A 19818-nucleotide genomic window follows, 5' to 3' on the forward strand; every position below is an offset into this window, starting at 1 on the left:
TGTACGACGCAACCTCCTTACTGCTAGTCCTAGCTGTGCCTTGACCAACCAGCTGTTACCATGTTGGGCAGACCAAGTGATTAAGGCTGCATAGAACAGTGAAATTATGAATTCGAAAATACTCTTGTGTCAATATACACTGAGTGACAACCAGCCCTTTGCTTGGAGACATCTCAAAGGCTATATATAGTAAGGTCAATTACAATTCATATTCCGGTCTGTCTATGGTTTACTATTACTAAAAACCTTAAACACTGCAAAGAAAAGAAAGACCCTGGAATTCCAAAGAGACAAGCTGAAATTGCAAAAAGAAAATGCAAGTTCAACTTCAAAGGCACAGCAGGGGGTTTATTAGGATATGGTTTATTATCGATGAAATTCAAGTTATAATGCAATGCAATACATGTAGAAATGTAGTACAATGTGCACACCAACAAATCTTACAGGATTATAATATAACAGTACTACTCATGGCGTGGAACTAGAAAACCGCTAATTGTGTCAGATAATATTGATAATAAAAACAAAAAATTACTGGCACACAAAAGCACCTTATGTATTTTCATTCAAGTACAACTTTGAATGGCTAATTAATGTCAACATTTCCAATTGACTAGATGACTAGAACCTTTCATCTCACATTTAGCCGTAGAAAGCTTCTTTGCCAAGCACAAGGGCTAGCAGAGCCATCCGGACATACATACCATACTCTGCCTGTCTGAAGTACGCTGCTCTTGGGTCAGTGTCAAAAGTCGGGCTGCAATATAAGTATTATGATATGAATGACTGCTCAGGTAGTGATTATTTATGTGGCTCTATTCGATGTTAAAATAGACGGTTAAATTATGGTTGTGCTTGAACAATCTTTGAATAAAAAATATCTCCAATAACCGTTTATTTGTAGAAACTTTGTGTTCAAAGCAATATAAAAAACTACAAATGGGAAACTCCTAAATGCAATACTTCATTATTATTCATCTTATTATTTATTACTTACTTACTCTAATAAAATTTGATAAATTGGAGTTAAATCCGAGTACTGGTAGATGTGAGGCTGTTTAAAAAAGTTTAATAAAGGCAAATCTTGCGAGAAACTGGTGATACTAAAAGAATTTCTAGAAAAATATGAATTTTCTATGATTTCTTTGAGTCACTTGTGGTGCTTGGTGATAGTAATAAAGCTATGCTTTTATCGCTTGGAGATGTCTTAAAACGGGCTGTATGAAGTTTTTTGTGTGTTTTGTGTAATGTCTTAGTTGAAGCTCATTAATGATGACTGGAGTCATTAAAATGGTGTCTGCTGGTAGAAATTAGACAGCATCCATCAAGAAGTCCACTGAAGTCAGCAAACGCACCTAATCTCAAATACTCTAGGAAGGGGGTGCATTACAATCATCTTCTTCTTTGCCTTAGTCATCAGAGTTGGCGTTACTATGAACTGGCCACTCTTCTCTTTGTACTCCTGCTCCGAGGCGAACCGCTCCTTCTGTATACGTGTCATGTATAGAACATCTGTATCGGGTAATGCCTGCTCCAAACTCTCTACTACGGTCTACAGCAAATCAATATAACTTTGATTTGCAATATAACTCAATTCATAACTCAACTCAATTCAACATAACTCAATTCATGCATTTTATAGATAGTATACAGATAGATATAGATTTTATAGATAACGACTGAATTGTGATGGCACACTAGTATTACGAATTTTCAGTTAGATAATTTAATGAATTAAGATCACACAAAACAAGGGGATGCAATTATGAAGCTTTTTCTGGGTCTCCGGTTTGGGGGCTACAGCTGAGCCTCAGCAATATTTAATAATTTCAAAATTTTTGAATGTGATCTTTGTTATAACGTTGTCATGAGCTCACACAGAACTGTTGATTCGTTGTTCAATTATAGTCTAAACTGATTGGAGCTGCCGTTGCAAATCGCTACGAGTAAAAATCAAGTATAGATAAATAAACCTTTAGGTCAAATTTTCAGTGACATTGAAAAGCAAACATACAAGATAAATTTGGAATATTACCCAAGTTGATGCTACATTAAAAAAAATCAACATCAGTTTAATTAGCGTGTCTGTTTGCAACATCTGAAATTTCTTGAAGCATAGAGTTCGAGAAGTAAAAAACTAGCAGAAATAAAAATTGCAATGTAAAAATAATATTACAAAATACAAATTAAGTTAAATTATATCATATATAGTGCACATTTGAATAACTTAAGACCCGGATTTTCATGACTCCATTTACTCCTACACCCTTAATTAAAGAGTTGTTTAGAGTTGACAAACTAAAGCTGAGAAAATCCAGAAACTATATTATCTTAAAAAAAACAAGCAAAACTTATTACCTGTTTGATTCCTTTCTGTGAGACGAAATGCTTTACGTCATCAGGCATGCTGAGCGATCGGAGAGAAACATATCTGATCTCACTGATGTTGTAAAGGGTGAGCAGCCTAGCCAGAGAGTGAACAGTCCTTCCATGTTTCAAATCACCAACCATTGTTATCTGAGATAATAAACCAACAGGATCTGAACAAAATTTTTGTTTCTCCACATCTTATGATTATTACTACCATTTCTAAGGAACGTACAGCGTATGGGATAATGCAGCAATCCATAGGAGACACAGAACTTGTCTCTTTTTAGAAACAACAAAAAATATTCAAATTTTCAACAGTTTGTACAGCTGCTAATTTCAAATGTTTGTTATTAATTGTAAATATTGCCAGAATTTGCTTCTGCAAAGTGACATATCAAAAAGGTATGTTAATTGTTAGCAGATGATATAGACTGGAGAGATGTCCATCATGGGAGTGATTCTTCCTTTGAACCAACAATATCAGGCAAGTTTGCATACTAGATAGAGAAAATCGCTAGTAGCCAAATTTAATAAATTCTAGTAGATCGCAGCGTCGAAACCAGAGAAGTATTACCAAAGATGTGATATTTTATTATTAACATCCTACGATTGTTTATCGTTATTGTATATCAATGGTTTTAGTTCGAAGGTACCAGCAGTTACAGCGGTGATTGTAATTATGGGCCAGTTAAAATAAACACATTATTTGTAATTAATTCATAGTTTGTTAAATATTTGTTAGATGAATTATGGCATCCATCAATGAAAAGCTAAGGATGTTCTACGCATTAATATTATTAAATATTAACCGCCTATTATATTATTATATAATAGACCTATCATATTATTATATAATAGGCCTATTATAGTATTAGGCCTATACTATATTATACTAATACTATATTATTATATAGTATTACATAATAGGCCTATTATATTATTATATAATAGACCTATTATATTAGTATATAATAGGCCTAATATATTATTATGTAATAGGCCTATTATATTATTATATAATATACCTATTATATTATTATATAATAGGCATATTATATTAGTGCATAATAGGCCTAATATATTATAGGCCTATTATAACTGCCTATTAAGTCTGGTTTTGGTGTAACATGGCGGTATCTACACTTAAGACACAAATCCATCAAAAAATGATTATATTCGTCGCCAAATTTAATACGGTTCTTGAACATACATATGTATACATGTAACTATACGGAAGAAAATTGCCTTGGGAACCCTTTTGGTACCAGACAAAGTGTCTACAAAACATACTTCTCGAATATGTATAGTATGCATGGTCTGAGATAATGAAGTGTGTTTATACCATAAATAACAAACAGTACGAAAAAATGACTAGGTGATCTCATAATTACGATACTTAAGTTTATTAGTGATAATTATTATTACATTTTATTTCAATTTAAATTCTAATTAATTTTTGTTAAAGTAAACAAGTGTGAACGACCACACTGGAAATTGCAAGACGCGATCTTCAAAACAAGCACGATATCAGTCAAAATCTTTGAAGAATATCTTTTCTATTTGTTGCCGAATTCTCAGTAGAACACATTTGTTGAAAAATTTACATCAATAGAAAACTTGCATGTTTTCATAGATCAAAGGATCTACGAAGGGATAATACTCGAAAAATAGAAACAGTGATGCTTACATTTTCTACTCCCACATCAACAAAAGTGAGTGGTTCTAATTTCCACTAAAAGCATTTAAATTGTTATTACTGTAGCATTATTGTTGAATTATAGCAATTAAAGGCTAAACCTTTGGTGAGTGGTAAGTTCAAATTATTACTTGAATCGTGTTCAGTCAATGAGTTACATTTTTGTAACTCATTTGTTAGAACTGTTCTACCGAAACCAGGGTTACGTAGAGCCACAGGTTTTAGGAGTAGCTGTACTTGGTCAATTTTGCCTTTGGGACAGGTTGTTTTATACAAAAATGGTTAAATTAACTTTTTTGAAAATCTAAGTATAAAACCAAAATACAAATACAAATACAAATGTAGCACTGAGAAGTTGAGCAGTTGAAGCTCTTGGAAATGTCACAACAAACAGTACTGAATTAACATGTAAGTTTGACATATGATCGTTGAGGTTATAACATAGATATATATACAATGTATCTATCTAATATATATCTAATATATATATATTAACCAGTTAGATATATATATATAATGTATGTATAACTTTTCTGAAATTGATAATCACCAACAAATGATGTTTTTCATTACCAGAAAGAAAAAAATGAACAGACAGAAATCAAAAAATATATTGCGTGAGTTGAACAAACGTGTTTTGAAAGTTGGTAATCTAATAGTATTGTGGAGAAGTTGTCAAGTTTTCACAAATAAGTAGGCAGTGGATTCTAAACATGCACATCTAACATTTTACAATAAAAACTGGTAATCAACAAGCTAACAAGAATTATACGTTGAAAAATTTTCCTTCATACTAAAAGAGAAGTTTTTCCCTCGTTTTTTTTCCGCATAATGCTGAGGTAAAATAATTCTCTTGTTGCTCAACCAGTTGTGCTATTTATTATCCTATTATTCGTATTATTATCATTTCCCATCACAGTCTGAATCGCAAATTGCTTGGGCAATATTCACAGGGCAGGCAAGGCAATCTAAATCTAACCCACCGTAAGACCGTTCACAGTGCCGATCTCCTCTCTGATGGTGAAAACATCTAGCAGTGCCTGGGTGGGATGCTCTCCAGTGCCTTCTCCCGCACTGATGACTGGACACTGGACATTTGCTACTGATTGCTGGATCGCACCCTTTTCTGGATGCCGTATTACAAGTACGTCAGTATAGCTCGCCATCATGTTAAGAGTATCTGATAATAAATGGTGTTATACAATAACTATTTAACGCGTTAACTAACATGGTAACATTCCAAGAAAGCAACCAACGACAAAACTACTAACATGAAACAGGTTCAGCTAAGGAATAGATAAAAGCTCTATGACACAACAGGTAAGCAGAAAACAGAATGCGGGAATAGCAATACGCAATAAGAATTGATGAATGCAAGGGCAACAGCCTATTAGTCAGTTTGCAGATGATGTCACACTTGTGTAGCAATGGCGAGGAATCATACCAGCGAGGGTTTCTCCTTTTGACAGCGAAGAAGTGTTTTGATCAGAGTCGATGACTCCCCCTCCAAGTCTCAGCATAGCGGCTGAGAATGAGCAGTTGGTTCTTGTGCTCGGTTCATAGAACATGGATGCCATCAGCTGCACAAGTATAAAATGAAATATTTTAAATTCTAAATGGTACAACTCAAATCTGGTTGCAGTTTTATCAAGGTAAAAGACTCTGAGATCTTGGATGCGAAGTTCCATCGTACGATGATAACAGACGGTTGTGAAATGGTGGTTTTAATAAGAATAAAAGCAAAGACAGACTACATTGTAGCATAACTTGGCCGAGGCATTCACAACAATCAATTTGTGCGTACAAGTCCAATCAGAGAGTATGGAGGGAAAGAGCAGCAAGGTCGAACCTTTCCTTTAAGGATGTGGTCGAGTGGGCGTTCTCTGAGCACAGCGAGTTTATAGTGTTGTGCCAGATTGAAGATCTGGTGAAGTTGTGCCTTGTTGAAAGAACTGACAGTGAGAATGTGCTTGGAAACTTGGCTGCTAGTATCTACGTGTAGCGGAGGCAAGCTCTCTAAGTGCAACTTTGTATCTGGGTGATGCGGTCTCACATGCTCCCCATCTCCCCTACCTACTGTATCTGCAAGGTCAAGAAGACATCACAATAAATCTTAACAGAACACCTTCACATTAACAACATGAATATATGAAATACAATGATTCCCTCACTCTCTCAAGGACCTTTAAAATCAAACAAGTACATGACAAAAAACCAGTTGATGACCAAAATAAGACGGGGCCAAAGCTACAGCATAAGGTCATACCATGGGAACTCCATTCAGATGCTGCAACAGGCTTTTTGGAGGGGCTAGTGAGAGGCTGAGGAACTAGAATAGGCAGAGAGCTTAGCGATGTCGCCCTGGAGAGTGAGAGAGTCACAGGCTCCTTGATTGCCACACTTGTCATGATACATTTGCCGTAACCAGGTTTCGCCAGCACCTGCAGCAATCAGTGATACTTGACAATCGACACGGAGAACAATGATAGACAGCTCGTCGTTCTGCAGCCAACAGCTCGGTTGCATGACACTCACCTCATTGTCCACATACGCAACTTGGCCCCGAAGCACAACTCTGCTAACAGCACCCTTCACATTCATCCCTGAAAATGGGGTCCACTTGGCCTTGCTAAACGGCATAGCATACGGAATAGTCCACTCTCGGTCCATGTTCACCTCCACATATGTATCTGGTTGATCCGGTAAGTTGAAAATTCGCTTAGGGTTTGTGTGCAGCTTGGCCACAACATCCTAAAAAAGGCTAATTCGCTGTTCTCAAGAATAAACCTCTAAAAGTTCACTCACTAGATTTTTGAAAGAATAAAGCAAAAATCAAAAACTAGGTTACATAAAATTGATGTTCAAGAATGGAAAGAAAACAGTAGAATCAGTTACCATATTACATCTTGCTATTTAGTGACTGACAACCAAGGCTGCTGTGAAAATCAAGATTTACAAAGATAGCACAAAAACTTAAACATAATATTATTCATTTAATACACTTACACAACCTTGAACAAGCAAATTAGATAAAAACATTCCCATCTGTAAAGTGACATTGAGATTAAAGTCAACTGGCATGCCATCTTTCTGAATAGTTTTTTAAATACATTAATTGTTCTGCTCTGAGCCAAGCAAATTTAAACACCAGGATGTATATAAATATACAATAGAAATATAAAGATATAACGGCGTTAGCGAGAACCAAGAATCCTGAAGGAAACTTACATCAAGCGTCAGTCGGCCATCATTAACTGCTGTCAATAATAAAGGCAGCATGGTCTCTAAGCCAGGAAAACCAAACGGAGCATTATCTCGAGCCTTCTCCTCATCTGTGTGCGGAGCTGCATGCGTGTGAAAATCAGATGATTAAAAATCATGCAAAATAAGTTACCAGTTTAATGGTCAAATTCTGAAATGCGCAGACTCAACATTTGACCGTAGGCCTACCATGGTCAGTAGCAAAGCAGTCAATTATATCCATATTATCCCATAGGGTCTGTCGATCTTCCTCAGAAACAAGACACGGACGAACTTGACTTCTAGCCGTTCCTATTTGTGAAGCATTTTGTTCTGTGAGAAATAGGTGGTGGGGCGAGACCTCACAAGTCACCTGTATAACAATAGTTTACGAACAAGTTGACAAAAGCTTTCGACTGAACATCATATAGCTATCATTGAGTTTCTATACAAACTAGTCAGTTTAATTAGCTTGAAGCTAGTTAACTAAGAGTGCTAACGGGTAGTGTAACTGGTAGAGGGTAGTGTTACTGGTACAGGGTGGTGTTACTGGTACAGGGTGGTGTTACTGGTACAGGGTGGTGTTACTGGTACAGGGTAGTGTTACTGGTACAGGGTAGTGTTACTGGTACAGGGTAGTGTTACTGGTAGAGGGTGGTGTTACTGGTACAGGGTGGTGTTACTGGTAGAGGGTAGTGTTACTGGTACAGGGTGGTGTTACTGGTTCAGGGTAGTGTTACTGGTAGAGGGCAGTGTTACTGGTACAGGGTGGTGTTACTGGTACAGGGTGGTGTTACTGGTACAGGGTAGCGTTACTGGTGCAGGGTAGTGTTACTGGTACAGGGTGGTGTTCTAGTGAAGATAAGAGGTGAGCAGTCGCAAAATTCTTGTTAGCAAATTACCTTTCTACAATCAGTGACAATTTACATAGAATTACAGAAAATGGTACAGAAAACTTGCTGACATAATAGACGACAGCCTTACATATAATAATTGTCTGTATTGTAGATGTGACAGGACAGCAACAAAGTTCATGAATTAGGTAAATAATAACAGAACAATTTAGGTTTAATTAAGGAGTAGGTTTAACGAAGAGACATGTCATCATATTCGATCTTCAGTAAATGTACACGATCAAACATCGACCAAAGTTAATCCGTTACAACAGTTGCTTCATGCGTCAACACCATCAAATGTTGGAACAAATCTTATAAAAGAACAAATCGTAGTTTATTTACTTGTTTCAAGAAATTTTGAATGATGTATGTCAAAAATTACTGTGTATGTCAAGACAAGTTTGCAAGTAGAGGTGTTTGTAAGTTGAGGTTCAACTGCCTACCCCATAATAAAACTTTAAAATAACAGATAAGGCAAACCTACCTGCATTCCACGACTCTTGGCAGCCTTAACAATAAGCATTTCCTCTTTCCTGGCAAGATGTGCAATGTGAACAGGTCTTTGATAGAGCTGTGACAACAGTATGACAGAGGCGCATGTCCGGCTCTCAGCATGACACACAATAGGTTTGTTCTTAGGCCAATGCTCAAAATGCTACAATATCAATAGTATCTGATATCAATGGTGCACAATTGATAACAGAGATCGAAGTGGCCCCCCCATGAAAAACACACATCCACCACATAAGAAAAGGTTTTCAAAATTGAAGTAAAGATGACAGACCTTCATCCAAACAGACATATCATCGAGCCTCAGTGTTGTGTAGGTATCATTTAGGTACATCTTCAAGGCTACAGATTCATTGGAGATAGAGGGCAGCTTCTCATAGTTATCTATGCTAGCACCAAGATAGATGCCGTAGTCACACCTAGCACCCTCCTTTGCCAGCTAAAAGCAATAGATACATCTCCATTTGTACAAAGCGTTAAGCAAAGTATTTGGAGCATGCTAGCTTGAGGGAGAGAAATGTTATCTGCATGAAACTATTATTTAACATAAAACTATGCAGTGAGATTTAATAATATCAACTAAAAGATTTGATGATAAACTTGAATCGTAAAATATAAATTTGTTAACACATTGCAATATTTGCGATAGGTAGACTACATTGCCCATTTATTTTTAACTTTTTTACGCCAATGCCAAAAAAATTTAGTGTAAGCATTCAACCACCATTACAACTGTGTATTATAATTGGAAATAATTACAATGCCATTCTTACCTGGCAAATAATTAGGTTATAAATATAATAACCTCTTATAATCATAAAAATAAATTTAATGGAGTTTTACTCAGTTATAAACATCTTCCAACTATCTATTAGCAACAACGACAATGAAAAGGTTTAAACCAAAGTGTTAAAGTTTATCTTCGTGGCTAGGTGATGAAGAGGCTTAATCTTACCCTAAACATTTATGAACCAATTCAAAGTTAAAAACTTGATATTGATTCACCATATATTACCCGTAAAATAAGTAAACAAAACTTTGAAGGTGTCTGCTCATTAGTCGGTCAAGTAGGCAATTATCTATAGCCTTTTTTGGTATAATCCCCAATAATACATTTTGAGAAATCTACCAAGTCCAACCACTATATTCATTATGTTTATTAATATTAAACCGCCCAGCTTCTAGCGAGTCTGCTAGGTTTACCGTAAAAAGAGGTGAAGTATGTGACCTTGGGTGATGGCTAAATAACTGACAGACATGTCACTTACAAGGAGCTCAACTGAACAAAGCGAGTAAGCATTTAATGGAAATCTCTAGTGAAAATCACCTTCACTAACGATAATTCATTCAAACAAACTCAGTGAAAATGATTAAATTCATAGAAAATGAGCATTGTGTCTGCCCTTTCTCTATCCCATAAGGCAAAGCGTTAAATAGCCAATTGTCAACTCACCTTATGCACAAGCTGGAGAGAAGATTGATCGATGATAGCAGGAGCTGTGTTGGGCATGGCTAGCACCATGGTTACTCCACCAGCAAGTGCTGCTGCTGTACCTGATGAGAAGTCTTCCTTATGGGTGGCTCCAGGCTCCCTCATGTGCACATGCACATCGATAAGACCTGCCATAGACACATCAGTCATTGATATGTAGAAAGTTCATTCATGCAGCGGACAGAGCAGTGTTCAGTGTTCAGTACAGACACTATGCCACATAGATACAACAACAATAACCTACCGGGCAATCTGAACACCGATTGGGAAGATATACAATCTGTGTGCGTCTTCATGTCAGGGGCTCCTTTCATTTTCATCAGAGCCTGGTTGTAGAATGCAGAAGTTATTCAAATGTTGTCTGAATGTTACAGAATAGAGGTCACCGTAAAGTTGTAGATCGAGGTTTGTGACACGCAAAAAGGTAATTAAAATAATATAGGGATCATAGAGATATTACAGAGGTTTGTGGAGAGTTTAAATAAGATGTTAAAAAAATTGTAGGAATGGCCATACAATGGATGTGTTGATGTTGTAGAAGCTAACAGGTATTAGCCACTATACAAATTAATGAAAAACAAGGCTAAGGTTCTACAAAAAATTTCACAATCAAAGCTCTACAATTTGGTAATGCTAAAAAGTTGATTTAAATCCTCAGTTTTTTTTGGTCAAAAAGTGATAAAAACCTCCAATAATAATAATAAACTCCAATAATAAATAATAATAAAAAACCTCCAATAAACACTAAAACATGTCTTTTCACAAATCACCAACCAACAGACAACGAACGCATTCATAACCCATAATTGAAAAGCTTAGTGCTAAAGGTACCCGAATCACATATTTGTCAAAGCTTTTGCAACTCCCTGCACATTGTTCCTAGGAAGTGCCCAAGTCTCACAAAGAAATATTATAGCTGCTGGAAATTCCTACGTTTCTTTGTTATACAGGCCTAATAAATCTGCAGTAACACTATTTGTGCTAGCAATGCATTAGTCCAAGCCTCAGTTCTGTATTAGCCTACTGATCTGCATTGTCACGTGATTCATGCTGCTACTAGTGCATGTGATGCGCATTTACTTTGCTCTTTGTAACAAAGAAAGATGGCTACTCATACTGAGGTTAGTCTTACTGCTAATGAAGATGATAAAGCAGCCTGCTGTTGTCGCTAGACGGAAAATGAGAAAACGTATATCAGTTTAACGAATGAGAAATCGGATAAAATCAGTTGTGGGTACACAACTTTTGTACTATTTGAAGTTGTTACAACAAAGCTACTATACAAATTTATGCTGAGCACTTTGCCGGTATAGGTCCCAATAATATTATCTCTTGCTTGAATCACTATATAACTTCTTTGCCAGCCAACATCAAAAAGCTCAAAATGTTTGCAGATAACTGCTTTTTTTCCAAAATAAGAACAGATATATTTTTGCATACCTATACATGATGTTGCAATCAAAGCTAGATAAAGTTACATTATTAGAGAGCCATTTATTATTAAGTAGAATGCCGTGTGACTGCGATTTTGACCGAATTGAAAGGAGTAGAAAAGTGGATCAAGCACCAGCCTCAACAGTCTGGGTTAAGTTCATCGAGGAGACAGATATTAAAGGTTGACATGCAACAACATTCACATTACAGTTATTTTGTATCAAAAGAATCAAAAATTTTGGTTTCCCTGCTGCGTTGTAGGTGCAAAATTTGGAGAAGTGTGATTACAAGCTCTTAAAAATTTAAAAACGAACAGTTAATCGCAGCCATTACGAAAACGCCGTAGATTGGTAAAATATTGGTGAAATACTAATAACACAATACCTTAAAATCATCGTCGTAAAAAATTGGAGTAGATCTGCCAAATCTCTGAGCCATGATGTTTTCCATAGGTACCGGGACTGGTCGTTATAACAGCTTACCAGCAGAATGAAGAATACAGGTGAGCCGTTTGAACGGCTTTCCATAGTGAAAGAGTCAGTGGGGAAGCCTTGAGAATGGAATTATGGAAAGACGATAGGAAATAGTTACATGCCTGAACAAACATCTTGGCACATTTGACATCTGTGATGAGTGGAACGGAATGGTCAATTGCCATGCGTCTTGTCTTATAGCCTTGAGTCATGAAAGAAGAGACTCGACGGGACCCACCACTTCGCAAGGGAAGGTTTATGACGAGCTCAACCTCTTTAGCCATTAGGTAGTCGGCTATATTCTTGTCTGGTGAACTTCTACCTTTGCCTGTTCTCTGAGCCTCGTCATCAAATGGGTAGTCCAGCGACTTGACCTAACACACACGCACAAATAATCAGCCGGAGTTTATAATTATGCAGACTTTTATACATAAAATCTATAAATGCAAAACACAAACATTTGCAAAGTTCAAGTGTGAAAATATAAAACAGACGAATTGCTATTGCTGCCAGAAACAGTAATTAATGAGTTGAAAGAAGTTACCACAGTACTGCACTCAGAGTGTAATGCTATTTATACCATCAAACTTGTTCTCTAAAAAACTCAAGACCTGCCTATTAAGCGCTGTTTTTTAATAAAAAAAGATTTGGAATTCAGTGAACAGGTTGCAAAAAGATGAATAGTACAGTGGACCCTCGCCATACAATTTTAATTCCTTCCAGTGTTGGGTATAGAAACAGTATAGTGTTGGGTACATGTTTTTATGGGTATAGAAACCCATAGAAACAAATACCTTTCTAAACAAATACTTAAAGCCAAGTTTTAGTATGTATTTTCCAATATTTTACTAACTTCAACTTTGTCAACGGTTATAATTTTATTACCTGTTTCCGGTTTTCTTTTCACTAATAAATAACGCTGAACTGAGATAGATCGCGTGAATAGCATATCGACTGCCAAATTTGAAACTCGAAAGAAATTTTTGTTAATATTGTATTGTGAAAACTATTTCGTATGGAGAGGGTGAAAAATCATTGTGTTTTACACCGTAAGGCGACAAAATCGTACAACAGGGTCGTCGTAACATGGTGGTTACGAAGGCCCTGTTGTAGGGCCACCATAACCCAAGGGCACACTATCACAGAGGCAATTGTCTTCCCTTTCATATACCCAATATTGAACCATGAGTCGACAGCTCATTACTTCGCCCTTTACCATAGGTTGTCTGTTGAACTTACATAAAATGATAAATTATTGCCGATTGTGGTATTTTATGCGACCGATGGCCAGCTCAAGAATTGCTGCTACTTTTGCATGAATGAAGGAGGGACACGCCAGAAACACTGACCTTGACATCATGCTCAGTATAGAAGTCAGCAGTACGGAGGCTACCATACAGATGAAAGCCCATCTTCTCCAACATTTGCACATAAGGTAACATCTCTGTCTTGCTCTTATAGCTGCCAATTGAGAGGAGGATATTCTTTTTTGGTATTTTAAAGCCAGTGCTAAGGACAGCCTTGAAATAAGCCTCATATCTATCTTCCCCAAAACAGGCAACTTCCCCGGTACTAGCCATTGCCACTCCGAGCAGCACATCCGCCCCTGTAAGGCGAGCATACGAGAACACAGGTACCTAAAACAGCAAATATCTGTTTTTAAAAACAACTTCTCGATGCACATGACTTTAAAAAACCTGCACAGTTCACATATTTTATTCAAGCAGAAATTAAGTCTATTTAGTAGAGAGTTGAGGCATATATGATACGATGGAAGATGAAGGTATTAAAACTAATGCCTATTGGAATGATGTCGTTGTGAAATATGCAGCTTGGAAGATGTGAACAGAAAGCGTATCACAGGGTTTAGGACAAAATACACAAGTATCATGGCAAGAGAAATGTAATAGCTTTTACTGATGTTCTTAAAAAACATGAACTAATCTTGTCAGTTACCTTGACTCCAACTTTATCAGATCCTTGCAGAACATCCACTTTCTCCACATGCTCACCAACGATGATCCTCGTTGCCATAGCAATAAAGTCGTGGTTAAGAGTTTTAGAGACAAACGGGAATGACCTTGACACCCGGACGTTACACTCTATCACCTTCAGGTTGTTATCCTAGTGAAACAATGAAGGGCTATTAAAGCAGTGAGCAGCAATTCAGACACACATACAGCAGCCTTGTTTTGGTGATACCCTAGGACACTTATATTTCGCTAGTATTTAGTTTCGTGAGTAGCACACAGAGTAAAATTTCGCTGCAACTTAATTTCGTGGCTCTGATGAGTGCGAAAATATAGTGGTGTGAAAATAAATGCAGTGGAAAAAACATTACATTCCTCAGGTCCAGTTCACTAATAAGAAAAAAATTCAATTTGGGAATAGTTCGTATTTGTAAACCACAGGTTGAAATGTGTGGGTGAGATCGACAATTCAATTTGATCACTTGCTGCCATTTGTTTCTTAGACTATCAATGACGTCTAGGTCCCTCCTGCCGTGACTTTCACACTCTAATCCCAAGAAGAAGAAAATAGATAGGTAACAACCAACTTCCCAACCAAAACTGTATAACCCTTACGTTGCCATAAACGCATTTATGCGTTTTCTAGGGGTCACTGACATAAACGCATTTTCTGACTTTCTCAGCAATTGTCTGGTAACCTGATTTTATTATTTGTTGACCACATAACCCACGGTCTTTAAGTGTTTTATGAAATTGACTGTGTTGCCCGAAGATTTTTTTATAAAATCAGCCTAAAACAACGAAGCAATTTTAAAATTTTGTTTGAGAATTTCTAATCTAAAAACGAACATTTTTCTGTGAGTTCATTAACTACCCCGCGCGAGTCATAAAACAGGTAATTAGTTGTTGATGACATAATAGCCAGCTTATATTTTCGTGATTATACAGATAATTAAAGTAGAACTTGAAAAATACTGTATACATATCATGAAGCAATATCGGCAATTTCGGTAAAATGGCTGGCACTAGGCCGGTAACGAATTTGTACATGATTGGCAGTGAAAGAGATAATGTGGTTGGACCTGATGAGGGTTGATATTGTTTTTGGATGGTAATAAAATTCATCACTGCAATAATTATTCTTCAATTTTACGACTTCACCTACCAGACTTTCATTCTCACCAGTTACAAATTCGGTGACTAAACTGATATTGCTTCGCCATGCTGCTCAGTTGGTGTATTAGCTATAATGAGTTTACCAGAAATTTCCCATTTATCCTAACCACAGACGAAAGTTGCCTGCATTTCTAATATTACGATTTTATTGTGGATATCAATGAACAAAGCTATTTAACTTCGCGTTTTCGCTCGTTCATTATGATAGTTTAGTTTCGCTCATTAAATTTTCGCGAAAGGATTACACCGCGAAAACGCGAAAGTTAGATGCCGCGAATACATAAGTGTCCTAGGGTATTGGATTGGGACTGGATAGTAGACGAACAACCATTTTCATATCCTGCATAATTATGAACTACAGATTGCTATTCTGTTGTCTTACAAAGCCAACTTTGTTTTATTTACATTAAATCATAACACAACAACATGATAGAAAAGGTAAGGCGCAATGAGGGTCTATATGCGCAGTAGCATACATGTAGCTATTCGAAGCACAGAGCTTGCATTAACAGAAGAGATTGTTAATGAAGAAAACATAGTCGTCTACGCAAAAGAAATCAGAACAAATCTATTCCAGCGAGTACTGCTTCAAAGCAGCCCTAAAACCATCATGACTATGAATTTTCCTTAGCCAAATTGGCAAAGGAAGATGTTCCTGCATTACTACAACATGCAGCTCAAAAGCTATCATTTTAACATTTAATATTCCTAAAAGAAACCTTTCAAGCTAGGTCCTGTAGTTTTTTAGTCCTGCTGTTGAACTTTGAGAATACATATATTTCCTATACATGAGTATCAGCAAGGTCTATGATAGCCCAATCAGCAATGAGTCACACACCTTAGCAATAAGTTGCATGTTGAATGGCCCATTCACCTCTAGCTTTCTACCAACAGCGTAAGCTATTGTCTTTATCTTAGCTAAGGTCTCCGAGTTGAGATCTTGAGGAGGGGTAACCAATGTAGCATCACCAGAGTGCACACCGGCATTCTCTATATGCTCAGAGATGGCAATACAGACAACTTCACCATCCCTTGCCACACAGTCAACATCTATTTCCTGAATCAGTAGGAAAATACAGTACATCTCAAAGTAGGCGTATGACCGATTAACTTATGAAAGAGAAATCAACAAGCTCAAACCCTCATTAGGCTAAAAGTTGACAGCATATTAGGGAGCAAAACACCTGACACCTAAATATTGCTGGCAGCCTGCCTACAGCTCTCTAGAGGTGATGAACAAACTGGGAGACACAAATTCAGTGAAGGATAAGCTAAGCGTATGCTAGCAGAACTAAGCACAAAAGCTTTCGGATTGAACTTATGAGGAGACAAATCCAAAGAATGTGGTCAAATGATGCCGTATAAGAGCTACTACGCGTTTACGGTCATGTGTATAAGTATAAGCCGCCCTGTTAATTTTCATACAGCTGAACTATAGAACCCAATATATTCAACTGAAATAAAATAAAGTTGGTATATATCATTTTAATCTTAACACTACACTTTTTGTGATGTTATTGTATTGTTTGTGAGTTGAAATTTATTCTTCCTAATTACATAATACTCTCACGCAATAAGAAGTGTTCTGTAGGAGTAAAACATTAGCCAAAGTTAAGAAGTAGTTAATCTTTAGTTCAAGCTAGTGTGTTACATTTTGTGAAGTTTTTTCAAACGCTTGACATTTCTACTTCCCTAGCAATTTAGATTTAGTATTTTTTGACATTTTAAGCACTCGTCTCTCAAAATAGCTTTCAGTAAGAAAATATTTACATTAAACATTGTTTAATGTAAATATTGCTTAGCAACGTAACAGCGAGAGTATTGTTTTTCAAGAAACAACACCAGCGGCTGCTTACCTTAGCTTCAAGGATGAACTTAGATATGACTACGGGATGGTCCTTGTTCACCGCAGCAGCCTCCCCCAGATAGTCTGTGAGTTCTGAATCTGAGTGAGCGACATTCATGCAGGCACCACTGAGTACATACGAAGGCCGGACCAAGCATGGATATCCGACTTCCTCACAGAACTGCTTAGCGCTCTGCAATGCAGGAAAATATACAAAAATGGACTAAATAATACCACAGACCTGAGACACAATTTACTCCACCATGAAAGAATCTTTGTAAGTCTGCAACTGGCAAGTAAGAATCAGCTAATCGGCGCCCTCCAAGTGAAAATCAGCGAAATAGAAACCAATGAACTTACATTTAATATAGAATAAATTTTGCCGTGGAGAACGAAGTTTAAAAAATCGATGTAAATATTGACCTTGTAGACATGTGCTTTTATGTATTTAACATAAAAGTACCGTAATCACGGACCCTAAGCCAAGCCATAAGAGAAAAGCAGACGGTACAAACCAATAATACCACAGTTACTGTACAGCCATTACTGTAAACACTATTTGAATGCATTACCGCTGTATTTTTCAACCCTTCCCATATAGTGGCGTTTTATTAGAGAAGGATGACACTGTATTTTCCGACTAGCTTTGCAAAGCGCTGCTAATGTCACCTATATTTATACTTCACCTCTTCTGTGGGCGGACCAACATTAAAGCTTTGAAGTTAGAAAACAGACTTCGATACACCATAACAATGAATGCTACTACGTCGTATGGTGTTTCTGAAGAAATTTTTCATCGTTCATCAAAATGCTTCTATGTTTTCAGGTCAGATTGTAAACCATATTATGGAGATTCTGAAGACAATGGATCGGATTTAGACTTAAGTGACTTCGAATCAAAGTGTAGTTCTGATAATTGTGACGATTGATCGTCTCATGTACACTATCACTAAAACCATGTAATCACTACAGCAACGAAATAATTATTTGTTTTTGATGTAATCGAGTCAATATTAGTAAGTTTTTGTGGACACTTTTCTACTGATCACTTTCTATTATGTGTTTGTAAAAATCAAAGAATGTCAAAAGGGTGGGCAAATAGAGGTGGCAATCAATGAAGAGGGTGGCACTGTATTTTTTAATCCTTCTCCTACAGTGGCGTTCTATTGGAGGTAGATTCATTTTGAAAGGCCAATGGGGTGAGTTTGGAAATATCTTGAAATGCATTAAGCCATTAACATGTATTTTACATTTCGTATAATGTGAAATTCCTTGAACATAAATGTTCTCGGAACAGATTATTTACGTTGCACCGTCATCGCCATTTTAGCATTTTAATGTTTATTTATTGTCTTTAATTTGTAATGAATATTTTTTACCCCGTGAGATATTGAAGTAAAGAGGGATTACCGTATATGCAATATTGATAAGCCAGCAGCTGCTTTCACAAGTATCATCTTCACACCCTTGAACCTTATAGCCTAGAACTTATTCCACGTATGCAACCATCCCATTCATACAGTAATTTTGGTATCTACTAAAATGTCGCCAAACTTATAATTGTAGATATACTGGTTTTAATGCTATACAAATCTTTAATATTCTATAGCTATTTAGCCCTTGTTAGTATTTTTATTAGCTATTGACATTTATTACCTTTCTATTATCTAAAGCTATAAAGCGATGAAATCGGAAGATATTACAGCTGTCGCAAGTCATCACACACAAGCTAACATTGCTACATAAATAATACAGAGCCAAGACTACAAAGCCTTTGATTACATACTTCCAGGTCTGTGAGTTCCTTCCATCGAGGCTGAAGGATTCCAATTGTGTCAAGCATGCGGGAGAACTTGAACCTGTTCTCTGCATTGTCAATGCATTCGGCAGGTGTTCCTAAAATCTTCGCCTATAGAAAAAGTACAAAAAATTTATGATCTTTGACAAGATATCAAGCAAATAAAGGTACTGTAATGAGCCATATTACTGAATGATGTACTACCAATACAAGTTCAAAAAACTAATCACGCACACTAACTACAAGGTTGTACAACAAAACAGAAGAGGTGACACAAAGCAATACTTTTTGACGATATAAGTCCATGGCAATGTTGTTGGGCAGTTGTCCTCCCATGCTAAGAATAATACCAGTAGGTTTCTCTATGGTGTAGATGTCCATCACAGTCTGCAACATAAAGCCTACTTAGACCCGCAGCATACAACATATCAGACATGTATTTTACCGAGCTAGCAATTTTGGGCACAGAAACTCATCATAAGATTGAGCTAATGAAGAGGCTTTAGAATAATATATAATATAATATACTGTGAGCCAAACTATAAATCTAAAGAACACCACTTCACGTGAAAATTTTAAAGGATCTTACCATGCTTATGAACAATATTTCTTCATCAACTATATGAAAAGGTTTGAACTTATAGATTTAAGGCGTAAAGAAAACGCTTTTGTGAACTGGTCACCAAGGAGAAGCCTTGTATTTGCTCCAAATGCAACAATTAACTGTTATATTTACAATGATGTTGTTTTAAGCTGGCAATTCAACTTTTTGACAGATTTAAATGCGCTTGAAAAATCTAGAAGAGGTTTTAAAATTGAAAGAGGTCTGTAACAACCTGGTCTATTATGAACATAACAGTAAAGCTTAGGTGTGATAGCATCGAGTGACATCTACTGTAACAACCTGGTCTATTATG

General features: G+C 36.6%; 1 protein-coding gene across 2 annotated transcripts in view; it reads right to left on the reverse strand.

The window, feature by feature from the left end:
• Window positions 1-347: 347 nt before the first annotated feature.
• Window positions 348-19818, reverse strand: part of LOC137407751 (multifunctional protein CAD-like) — a 38080-nt gene continuing 18609 nt past the window's right edge. For both annotated transcript variants that reach the window (XM_068094135.1, XM_068094138.1), the window contains 21 exons: window positions 19187-19288; window positions 18890-19012; window positions 17114-17296; window positions 16096-16314; window positions 14068-14235; window positions 13461-13748; window positions 12234-12485; window positions 10449-10530; window positions 10166-10332; window positions 8987-9151; window positions 8687-8857; window positions 7517-7679; window positions 7295-7410; window positions 6602-6817; window positions 6333-6507; window positions 5916-6148; window positions 5511-5646; window positions 5050-5246; window positions 2359-2517; window positions 1356-1552; window positions 348-757 (listed from right to left, as the gene is read on the reverse strand). In XM_068094135.1, coding sequence (XP_067950236.1) covers window positions 643-757; window positions 1356-1552; window positions 2359-2517; window positions 5050-5246; window positions 5511-5646; window positions 5916-6148; window positions 6333-6507; window positions 6602-6817; window positions 7295-7410; window positions 7517-7679; window positions 8687-8857; window positions 8987-9151; window positions 10166-10332; window positions 10449-10530; window positions 12234-12485; window positions 13461-13748; window positions 14068-14235; window positions 16096-16314; window positions 17114-17296; window positions 18890-19012; window positions 19187-19288 — 3627 coding nt within the window. In that variant the 3' untranslated portion in view covers window positions 348-642. The remainder of the gene's footprint in view (window positions 758-1355; window positions 1553-2358; window positions 2518-5049; window positions 5247-5510; window positions 5647-5915; window positions 6149-6332; window positions 6508-6601; window positions 6818-7294; window positions 7411-7516; window positions 7680-8686; window positions 8858-8986; window positions 9152-10165; window positions 10333-10448; window positions 10531-12233; window positions 12486-13460; window positions 13749-14067; window positions 14236-16095; window positions 16315-17113; window positions 17297-18889; window positions 19013-19186; window positions 19289-19818) is intronic.

Source organism: Watersipora subatra, chromosome 1 (genome assembly GCF_963576615.1).
Source record: "Watersipora subatra chromosome 1, tzWatSuba1.1, whole genome shotgun sequence".
Lineage (NCBI taxonomy): Eukaryota > Metazoa > Bryozoa > Gymnolaemata > Cheilostomatida > Watersiporidae > Watersipora > Watersipora subatra.